The 12,500-nt window shown below is 34.3% G+C and overlaps 1 protein-coding gene across 2 annotated transcripts in view; it reads left to right on the top strand.

The window, feature by feature from the left end:
- The window catches only part of slc38a4 (solute carrier family 38 member 4), a 64,747-nt gene extending 53,714 nt beyond the window's left edge, over nucleotides 1–11,033 (top strand). The window contains exons 14-16 of one of the 2 annotated variants that reach the window (XM_079817008.1): nucleotides 5,640–5,784; nucleotides 5,872–5,969; nucleotides 9,491–11,003. In XM_079817008.1, the coding sequence (XP_079673134.1) occupies nucleotides 5,640–5,784; nucleotides 5,872–5,969; nucleotides 9,491–9,595 (348 nt within the window). In that variant the 3' untranslated portion in view covers nucleotides 9,596–11,003. Of the gene's footprint in view, nucleotides 1–5,639; nucleotides 5,785–5,871; nucleotides 5,970–9,490 lie in introns of both variants that reach the window. The other variant, XM_079817009.1, reaches the window with a different exon arrangement.
- Nucleotides 11,034–12,500: the final 1,467 nt, after the last annotated feature.

Here is a 12,500-nt window from a genome sequence, read left to right on the forward strand (position 1 = left end):
GTTCTCTAACTGAACTAAATTATTTTTATTACTATAAAACAATCAAAATGATATCGACACGACTGTTTATAATTTCATACAGCTATATCTATAACGAAAAAAACATTTACAAGTCTTGACATCATATCCGGGAGATAAGTCAGTAAATTCGAGTAAAATCACAGGCTTTGCTTATCCCGCTCTCAAGACCCTTAAAAGGCACTAAAGACGTCGTTACAAAGTCCATCTCACTACAGTGGTTCTACAATAACTTTATGAATCGGCGAGAATAGTTTTTGTGCGCAAAACAACCCTAAATAACGACTTATATAGTGATGACGATTTCAAAACACGGCATCATGAAGCTTCGAAGCGTTATGAATCAGTGAGTCGAATCATGATTCGGATCGCGTGTCAAACTGCTGAAATTTGGCGATTCAAACAGCTGAATCGACTCACTGATTCATAACGCTCTGAACTGCTGAATCGACTCACTGATTCATAACGCTCTGAACTGCTGAATCGACTCACTGATTCATAACGCTCTGAACTGCTGAATCGACTCACTGATTCATAACGCTCTGAACTGCTGAATCGACTCACTGATTCATAACGCTTCGAAGCTTCATGAGGCCGTGTTTTGAAACAATGTATAACACTGCTCTAGTGGATTTGGGATATTTTAAAGCTACACTGTGTAACTTTTTTAGTTTATTCTTAGCTAAAAACACTTTCAAAAATATATGTGCTCATTAATGTATATTTACTTCTTTCAAGTAATAAAGTATTCTCGTAAGTTTATAATATGCCATTGTAAATACATACGGGTGAGGGTTCGAATGCGGGTCGCCATGTTGCCCCTCCATCTTGAAAGTACATTAGCCAAAGAGGGACATACCCGTAAATTCAAGCTTCGCCTTTCGCGTTTTAACACTCGTGTCGAATGTGGACGAGGTCGAACTGGAAGCCATTTTAATCTTGGACTAAATCGGCCACCGTAGGAGTTAAAACGAAATCGGAATAAGAAACTAATATTCACTGGATGGTCATATACCTTTTAACCGCTAGATGGGGGGAAATGTCACACAGTGTAGCTTTAACCCAAAAATCTTACATATTGCACCTTTAACTAGCATTTTCAGGGGAAAACTAAATTCGGGATCTCTCGGGCAGGAAGGGTCACTGGGAAAATGTCACACGTTGGGTCTGGCGGTCAGCGCTGGGCTCCAGACGCTCAGATGCCGAATACTGGGAGCCGTCAGACGGGCAGAAATGTGGCACCTCGGTGACGGCGAGAGACCTCGGAGTCATGAAGCAGCGTCTGTTTGTTGAGCCCTCGCTGATCAGAGGCGGTTATGTGGCGCTTTCGTGCTTCTGTACTCGTGTGTTACTCTCAGACCGGCCTGTAGTTATTAAACCATAACTGAGAAATACATCAATCACACTAGCTCTTAAAGGGTTAGTTCACCCAAAAATGAAAATTCTGTCATTAATTACTTCCACTCATGTCGTTGGACACCCGTCAGACCTCCGTTCATCTTCAGACACAAATGAAGATATTTTAGTGTAAATCTGATGCTCTGAAAGGCCTCCATTGGCTCAATGCACGGTTCACTCTCAAGACCCTTAAAAGACACTAAAGACGTCGTTACAAAGTCCATCTCACTACAGTGGTTCTACAATAACTTTATGAATCGGCGAGAATAGTTTTTGTGCACAAAAAGACCCTAAATAACGACTTATATAGTGATGACGATTTCAAAACACGGCCTCATGAAGCTTCGAAGCGTTATGAATCAGTGAGTCGATTCAGCAGTTTGAATCGCCAAATTTCAGCAGTTTGACACGCGATCCGAATCATGAATCGACTCAGTGATTCATAACGCTTCGAAGCTTCATGAGGCCGTGTTTTGAAATCGTCATCACTATATAAGTCGTTATTTAGGGTTTTTTTGCGCACAAAAACTATTGTCGCCGATTCATAAAGTTATTGTAGAGCCGCTGTAGTGAGATGGACTTTGTAACGACGTCTTTAGTGTCTTTTAAGGGTCTTGAGAGTGAACAGTGCATTGAGCCAATGGAGGCCTTTCAGAGCATCAGATTTACACTAAAATATCTTCATTTGTGTCTGAAGATGAACGGAGGTCTGACGGGTGTCCAATGACATGAGGGTGAGGAATTAATGACAGAATTTTCATTTTTGGGTGAACTAACCCTTTAAATTATATATTATTATCCCTGTCTAGCTATTTTATTTGTGTATATATATATATATATATATATATATATATATATATATATATATATATATATATATATATATATATATATATATGCAACTAAATATTAAAATGTGTATTAAAATATATATAAAATTGTAATATTAGAATATATAGTGTATTAATATATTGATTAGTAATATATTAAATTGAAAAAAATACATATTATTTACAAGTACAAAATCTTTTAAAACTACATTTTTAAAAAATTGTATAATATTTTTTTTTAAAACAAATTACACTTTAGCAAAGAATAACAAGAGCAACATTTATTGTTAAAATAAATAAAAATTGAGATAAAGGGATATTTAAAAGATTTTATATTTTTACAAAGATGTATAATTTGTTCATTTGAATATATTACTAATTAATATATATGATATATATACATACTATATATTTTAATATGTTTTTAATATTTTTACTTATCTGAATTTATTTTAGAATCTGTGTCTTGTAAAAGGACAAAAATAAATATATATATATTTTTATTTTTTAATAAAAAAATTAAGCAAATTACACTTAAGCAAAGAATAACGAGCAACATTTATTGTTAAAATAATAAAAAATGTAGATATACTTATTTTTAAAAGATTTTATATTTTTAAAATATGTATATTTTTTCACTTTAATATATTACTAAGTAATATAAATTTACATACAATATATTTTAATATTACTATTTTATATATATATTAATATTTTTACAACATATTTTACTTGATTGTACAGTTTTAAAAAGTTTCACTTTAATTTATTTTAGAATTTTTGTCTTTTATTAATATTAAAATATATATTAAATGGTAATATTATAATATATAGTGTATTAATATATATAAAATATATTAAAGTGAAAAAAATGCATATTATTTTTAAAGTACAAAATATTTTTTATATATATTTAAATTTTTAAAAAACAAATTAGCAAAGAATGCAAATTGCTACTTGCAACCTTCATTGTTAAAATAATTTTATAATTTTATTTTTAAAAGATTTTATAATTTTTTTCACTTGAATATATTACTAATCAATATATATATTAACTTACTATGTATTTTTACAACATATTTTACTCAATTGCACAGTTTTGAAAAGCAAAGTTATTTTAGAGTTTGTAAATTAATATTAAATATACAGTTTTTATTTAGTGAAAATGTTCAGTTACACTTTATTTGAAGCTGTCACTGTTCCAGTGTAATTATATATTTAAGCACTGAGTAATATTTACTCCATGTACTTACTACAGGGTTTGGTTGAGGGTTAGTTGCATGTAATTATGTATAATTTAGAGTTATTACTACAGTGAGTACATGTAATATATGCAACAAGGACACTGTAAAATAAAGACAAATAACAAATATTCATCTAAATTAAGTGAATTTATGCATAAAACAAGAATAAATATTTCCCAATGGGCTCATAATCTGATCTGTATGTAGTGGATTGGCTGAAACTGTATCTTTTCGAGAGGAAAGTTCAGGTGCGTTTATGAAGTGATCCGTGTCAAACTGGTGTCAGACAAACACTTCCTGCTGCTTCTGGCTGATGCAACTCTACCACACGGTTACACTGGTAATCCCGTCTCCAGCCCCGCCCACGTGTGTGTGTGTGTGTGTGTGTGTGTGTGTGTGATGAACTTTGCCCCAGTGTGAGCTGGTTCTCATGCTCTGAGCGGATCAGTTCGGGTCCTGTGACCTGCGCTCACCTGCTCCGGGTCCATTCAGTGTGTGTGTGTGTGTGTGTGTGTGTGTGTGTGTGTGTGTGTGTGTGTGTGTGTGTGTGTTCATAACAGTAATATTAGTTCCCAAAGGAATTCCATTAAATCTAAACAGAAAGTCATGTTCATATCTGAAGTTGTTTTTGTTTCATTTGTTTGGATCCTCTGTAAAGCCGCCGGACGGTGGTTCTGGAACTGAATGTCATGTGATTTGGCGTCTGTGCAAAGGTTTTTAAAGTCTGATTTATTTATTTATTTTTTTTGCCCTACAGTGCTTATAAATATTAGACATGATCCCGTGTTTATTACAGTTACAACAAATGCCCACATCGTCCAGTTACATTTGCAATCATAGTTCATACAACGGCTACTTGCATGCAACAGATATTGTTCAAAAAATGTATATACTTTTTTTAAATATATTTTTTATACTTTTCACTTTTTGATATATATAAATGTTTAACAATCAGTGTAATTTTATATATATATATATACACACACACACACACACACACACACACACACACACACACACACACACACACACACACAGTTAATGTTAAAAAATGAAAATTGTGTATATATATATATTTTTTTTTTATTTTTTATTTTTTTATTATTATATAAATTATAATATATTATTATATAAATAAAATGAACTATTTATTATTTTAACAAGGAATGTAATAAATTTATATATTTTATATTATTTTATATTTTATTATTTTTATTTTTAATGTTTTTTAAACTTTTTAATATATATTATTTTTAACAATAAATGTAATGTTTATATATATATATATATATATATATATATATATATATATATATATATATATATATATATATATATATATATATATATATATATATATATATATATATATATATATATATATATATATATAGACACAATAAATGTAAAAAAAGTAAATTGTATGTATACATATAAAATTACTTTGTAATATATATTATTTTAACAATACATATAATAAATTGATATATTTTTATATCATAGTATTTTTATTAATATAATGCAAATATATATAAAAAAAATTTACATACAATGTGTAGTGAACAATTGATGTATTTATGCATTTTTATAATATATGAATTATTTTTAATGTTTTTTTTACTTTTTAATATATGTATTTATATATATATATGCACACAATAAATGTAAACAAAAATTTAATTTGTATAGATAACATTTTGTAACATTTTTAACGTATTATTATTATTTTATTATTATATTATTTATTATTTTAGCAATGAATGTAATAAATTGATATATTTTATATTGTATTATATTATATTAATATAATACAAATATATAAAAATCGAGTGTTTTTAATATATATACATTTTTAACAATAAATGTAATGTTTATATATATATATATATACACACAATACATTTAAAAAAAATGTAAATTGTATGAATAAATATATTTTTTACAATATATATATTATTTTAACAATAAATGTGATAAATGGATATATTTTATATGATAGTTTTTTATGAATATAATACAAATATATTAAAAATGAACAATTTATGCATTTTATAATACATTAATTATAATTGTTTAGCCTCTTTTAAGCTGTATAAATGTGTTTATATCAGTGTAAAATCATTTGTATGATTTGTTTGTTTGTCTGCAGATTCGTTCGTCGGTGACCACGCTGTGTTTCGCACATAAAGAGTTCAGCTGGATACGACACTTCCTCATCGCCGCCGCCATTCTGGCCTTCAACAACCTCCTGGTGATCTTCGTCCCCACCATCAGAGACATCTTCGGCTTCATCGGTCAGTAGTGGCTCATGTTAGGAGATGTGGCCTCATTTCACACACACACACACACACACACACTAATCCCCGCTCTTCCTCCTGTAGGCTCGTCTGCGGCCACCATGCTCATCTTCATCCTGCCGGCGGCGTTTTACCTGCGGCTGGTCAAGAGTTTACCCTTCAGATCTCCTCAGAAAATATCTGTGAGTACAGGAAATATTATAAATATGATATGGCGTCTGTGCTATAATATATTAGCAGGGTTCCCACTCGTCCTGGAAAATTGATGACAAATTTTCCAGTCCTGGAAAACACATGGAATATTAGAGAAAATGTAAAATGTCCTGGAAAATCTTGTTGTCTGGGGAAAAAAAAGTGATTTCTTTAGCCGAGTATAAAGAGTTTTATCGCTGGCCCAAACAATTAGCGCTAGTTGCAGAAAGCACATGTTCAGGAATGCTGAGTTTGATACGTGTGAGTATTATTTTGAATTATGATGTTTAATCTTGCTAATGCTATAACTGCTCAAATGTATGCAGTGAATGTTAACTAATCACATCATTTTGATATAAAGTCACATTTGTGTGTTATAAAGTCAGAATTGCAAGATATAGTCAGAATTGCGTGATATAAACTCGCAAGTCGTTTCTTCACAATTGACTTTTTTGCGCAGTTGCGAGTTTATATCTTGCAATTCTGACTTCTTTTCTCAGAATTGTGAGATCTAAACTGCAATTGCAAGTTATAAAGTCCAATTCTAAGGAAAAAAGAATTGCGACAATTTTCGCGTTTATATCACAAATATGTAAACTCGCAATTGCGAGAAAGTCAGAATAGCGAGATAAAGTCGCAATTAGCTTTTCTTTCTATTCTGTGGTGTAAACAAGCTTCCATAGTCGTAATGTATGATTAAGAGCTCATATTGAAAAATGCTGGATTGTTAAGTAATGGCGATAAACTGTACGGCTTTTAAAGCAATATTTGGCATGATCCTTGTCTTTTATATAAAATTGAAAATGTCCTGGAAAAGTAATGGAAAATGGTTGCTGAAAAAGAGTGGGAACCCTGATTAGAGATGCAAGCTAGATTTCATAAACACTTGCCTTCATGACAGATTCATTCAAGCATGCGTGTATAATGAACACTCAACAAGCTCCTCTAGTGAATGACTGAGCCGTGAACATTTTTATTGGCGTCTTTGCTCGGCTGATTCATGATTCATGTCACATGTTCTGCAGTATCGGATGGTCATGCGTGTTTTTTCATGCTGTAACTCGTATCACTGAGTCACATCACATTTGAATTTTGTGATAAAATGGGCAGATTTTGAAAAGCTGAGACCTCACAAGTAACACAGCACAAAGTTCTTTGCGATTATTGGATGGGAGACGCGCAAACATCATGTTTGGCGTAGGGAAAAAACGCAACCTTGGCGTGAACTACGGGTGACTCATAGGGTCAAATAGAGCTGCTGTGATGTTTGTTATTGTTGTGTTAACTTGCCCAAAATTCAACGCACAATTCCTCACACACAGTATGAGTTGCAGTCGAAACACATTCTCCCTGTTTGATTGACAGGATATAATCGGCCCTGATCATTGGCTGTTTTTAAACAGATCGTTTTTATTGGCTGATACATTGGTGCATCTCTAATATAAATATATATATATAATTTTTTTTTTGTTTTAGTTGGCATCTTCTTATTATATTATATTATATTATATTATATTATATTATATTATATTATATTATATTATATTATATTATATTATATTATATTATATTATATTATATTATATTAATTATATTATATTATATTATATTTAGTGCTGTCAAACGATTAATCACATCCAAAATAAAAGTTTGTGTTTACATAATATATGTGTACAATTATTATGTTTATATAAATACACACGCATGCATGTATATATTTAAGAATTTGTATTTATTTATATATAAAATATTTATATATAATATACATTATATATATATATATATATATATATATATATATATATATATATATATATATATATATATATATATGCAGTATATACATGCAAATATACATGCAAATATTTCTTAAAGCATGTATGTATGTGTATTTAAATAAACATAATAATTATGCACATATATTATGTAAACACAAACTTTTATTTTGGTTACGATTTAATGGTTTGACAGCACTTAATATATTATAATATGTGCCAACCAGTGATGCGCGGGTCAATGTATAAACAACCCGCACCCGACCGACGTTTTCAACTAACCCGCCCGCAACTCGGACCGCAAAAAAAAAAGAAGAAAATATTGTACCCGACCCGCTTCCTGACCCGCATTTTTTTAAAGTAATAAATGCTCATCGTAGCTCATTGGGCCATTGAGAAAACGTGGTGCGCTCAGAGGTGCAGCAGCGAGAGCAGGCAGTTCTTGAGGCGGCCCATCATTTTCCATTTCAGCTGTCTAGATGCATACTATTGATGAACGCGATGTTTATGTTTCGACCCGGCTTGAAGGTCATCAGCAGGTCAACTGCGAGAAAGCCCTTAAGAGCTAGTTTCACTTTCTTATGCCAGCTGAGTGATGTAGTTGCTTTTGAATAGAAGCTTCAACTAAATTACATGTTTATTACATAACACTAGACTAGGCCTATATCATACAGCATTCAGAAAAAGAACAGTTTGCGCTCCTAATGGATTGATTTATTCATTTATTTTGTTTCATTTTCTTAACAATTAAGATGCTGCATGTGTTTATCCAGTCTAATCGATGTGTGCGTCTCTCCCCTGACAACAAAAATCCCGCCCCCTCTCAGAAAATACATAAAACTGACTTTTCTGAGCTATATGCGTTTAAAAGTAGCCTATTAAAATTGCACAATGGCATTGCTCAGTTCAACGTGCTGGGAAAGCGGGCATTTTGTCCCGCGTCAGTATTTATTAAAAAGTTAACGCTCAATAACGCTCAACATTCAAAAGGAAAATAAGGATGACCCGACCGACCGCGACCCGAATATCATTAAAAATTATTTTGGATGACTCGTTACCGCGGGTAACCGCGGGTGACCGCAGGCACCCGCTCATTTTGGATCAACCCGCGCATCACTGGTGCCAACCATCAGAAAAGAAAATATATATTATGGTGGTTGGCATCTATATTATGTTAAATTTCTTATATATATTTATGTATTTATTAGGGCTGTCAAAAGATTAATCGCGATTAATCGCATCCAAAATAAAAGTTTGTGTTTACATAATATATGTGTGTGTACTCTGTTAATTATTATTTATATATAAATACACACACAAGCATGTATATATTTAAGAAAAAAATATTATTTTTATATATATATATTATAGATTATATAAATGTATATACAGTATATACATGCAAATATTTCTTAAATATATACATGAATGTGTGTGTATTTTTATATAAATAATAATTAACAGAGTACACACACATATATTATGTAAACACAAACTTTTATTTTGGTTGCGATTAATCGCGATTATCTTTTTACAGCCCAAGTATTTATATACAGTGTGTGTGTGTGTGTGTATATAAATGTAATATAACATATATTATATTACCTTTTTATATTAACTCATGATTGGCATTATATATTATATTATATTATTATATTATGGTGGTTGGCATATATATATATATATATCTATCTAATTAATTACATTTATATTATATTATATTATATTATCTACAGGCGGCCATTTTCCTGGTGGTTGGCGTCTTCTTCATGATCGGCAGTTTGTCTCTCATCACCTTGGACTGGATCCACAACCCGTCCGGCTCCAAAGGTGCCCACTAACCCACCATCATCATCATCATCATCATCATCTGAAGCCGCTTCATCCCAGGGATCATCTCACAACTCACGGACCTTCCTCTCTCTCCGCCTCTCTCTCCCTCTCACAGCCCTCGCTTGTTGTTTTAAGTCCTCCTGTGTGTTTTCCCAGCACTCGGATCGCCGCGTTCCCGACTCTCAGATAGATGTGAAGGAGATGGTCGGCCGTTATGACGCCAATGTGATGAGGGAGAGAGAGAGTTGGGCGGCAGGGTTCCTCAAATGAGCACTTCTGGAACAAAGTTTTCATAATCTGACTTCATTGGCTGACTCTATTGGTTTACTGATAGTTTGTTGTGTTTTGAAAGGGTTAGTTCACTCAAAGATGGCATTTCAGTCGTTTCCTCCTTCTGTGTTTGACTTGAAGGCAAGTAAATGACGATCATTTCATTTTTGAGTGAACTTCTTGTGTAATATTATTGTTTGAATCATATTTCCTCTGTGAGAGGGGGCAGGGAGGTCCAATTATCACATTTTTTGTACCAAAATGAAGAGGTTGCGCGAATGTAGCTGCTTTTTCCCTCTCAAACTGACCAGATCCGCACCGCTGAACCAGATCCCGCTGAGATTTCGGACTCTTTCAGAGGATCTGAAGTCTTTGAGCTCAGTGAGTGAACTGAATGCTGGGTCTCACGAGTCTCTTTCTTGCACTCTCGATCTCCTCGCGTGCTTTTGTCCGTCTGCAGTCGCCAAACGGGCGGAGAATCTGCGGACGCTCGTGCCTCATCCATTACCGTGACGTCACACGCAGGCCCTGACCTGACCTCATGATGAAGAGGACCTGTTCTGCTGAATCTGAACTCCCTCAAACGCCTCCATTGTAGTCTTGAGCAGTGTTGGGGAAAGTTACTTTGAAAAGTAATGCATTACAATATTGCGTTACTCCCTTAAAAAGTAACTAATTGAGTTACTTTTTAAGAAAAGTAATGCGTTACGTTACTTCTGCGTTACTTTTTCTCACCTGGGCTGGGCTTGTTTTTTTTTTAATAACAAAAAAGTTATATTTTTGTGCAACGGTAAAGACCTCTTCATACCAAAATGTAAATAATAAGCCCCAGGCTGAGGTAAAAATGCAAATTCGCGCATGACCAGTAGAGGGCGCAGCTCTGGATAATGGAGAATAGGATGCAGGAGAAAAAAGTTTTACCAATAAAAACTAAAAATCTAGTAATTTTCATCATCAAAGGTCAGCAGCAAGACATTGGTCAACTAAATATAAAGGTAGATTATGCAAAAAAAATAGTTGTTTTATTTAAAATTTAATTATTGGAGGTTTGCATAGTACTCTGATTTTGCATTTGACTGATTTTATTCAGTTTGAGGAGAACAGAATCTTTGTGAGATAAATAAATGCTCACATTTAGTCTAGAACTACAATAACCATCACCATTCACACACACACGCCTCTGCACTTATTTTTCTCAACATAGGGGCAGGAGAGCTGTCAATCAAATTAATGTGAAAAAGTAACTTGCGTTACTTTTTTGAGAAAGTAGCTCAGATATTTTGTTGTAAATTTGAAAAGTAATGCGTTACTTTACTAGTTACTTGGAAAAAGTAATATTATTACGTAACTCAAGTTACGTAACCCAACACTGGTCTTGAGGTTTCCTCCGAGAACGGACACGTCACGATATTCCTCATTTAAATAATTAATGCGCAGAATAAAGGGGCGGGCCTGGTTGAGTTAGCTAGTAGTGTGTTGAAACCTTCCGGTCTCTCTCTTGAATCCAACATGGAAGTGACATTGGGCACTATCATACGCCAGGCGCTAGTTGCTAGTTTTAGCCTGGCGCAGTTCTCATTTTCACGTCCAGCGTCATGTTATTTAAATTGCTGGCGTCTGGTCTGGACACCAGGTGTGATCAGGTGCATTGTTGGCGTGTTGCTATTGTGAGGAACTGAAAACCACTGACCATTGACCAACACAAACCTGCTCTAAAGTCAATAGCGCAGTATTTTTGTGTTATTTAACGGTTGTGTTAGTAATATCAGCCTATAGGCGGTGCACAACACACACACACACACACACACACACACACACACACGTTTGTTTTTGTGAAATGTGAGGACATTCCATAGGCGTAATGGTTTTTATACCGTACAAAATGTATTTTCTATCCCCTTACACTGCCCCTAAACCAACCCATCACACACACACACACACACACACACACACACACTGCCCCTACCCCTAAACCTACCCATCACACACACACACACACACACACACACACACACACACACACACTGCCCCTGCCCCTAAACCTACCCATCACACACACACACACACTGCCCCTGCCCCTAAACCTACCCATCACACACACACACACACACACACACTGCCCCTGCCCCTAAACCTACCCATCACACACACACACACACACACTGCCCCTGCCCCTAAACCTACCCATCACACACACACACACACTGCCCCTGCCCCTAAACCTACCCATCACACACACACACACACACACACACACACTGCCCCTGCCCCTAAACCTACCCATCACACACACACACACACACACTGCCCCTGCCCCTAAACCTACCCATCACACACACACACACACACTGCCCCACCCCTAAACCTACCCATCACACACACACACACACACACACACTGCCCCTGCCCCTAAACCTACCCATCACACACACACACACACACACACACACACACTGCCCCTGCCCCTAAACCTACCCATCACACACACACACACTGCCCCTGCCCCTAAACCTACCCATCACACACACACACACACACACACACACACACACACACACACTGCCCCTGCCCCTAAACCTACCCATCACACACACACACACACACACACACACACACTGCCCCTACCCCTAAACCTACCCATCA

Source organism: Gobio gobio (assembly GCF_949357685.1).
Source record: "Gobio gobio genome assembly, chromosome: 5".
In the NCBI taxonomy this organism is placed as follows: Eukaryota; Metazoa; Chordata; class Actinopteri; order Cypriniformes; family Gobionidae; genus Gobio; species Gobio gobio.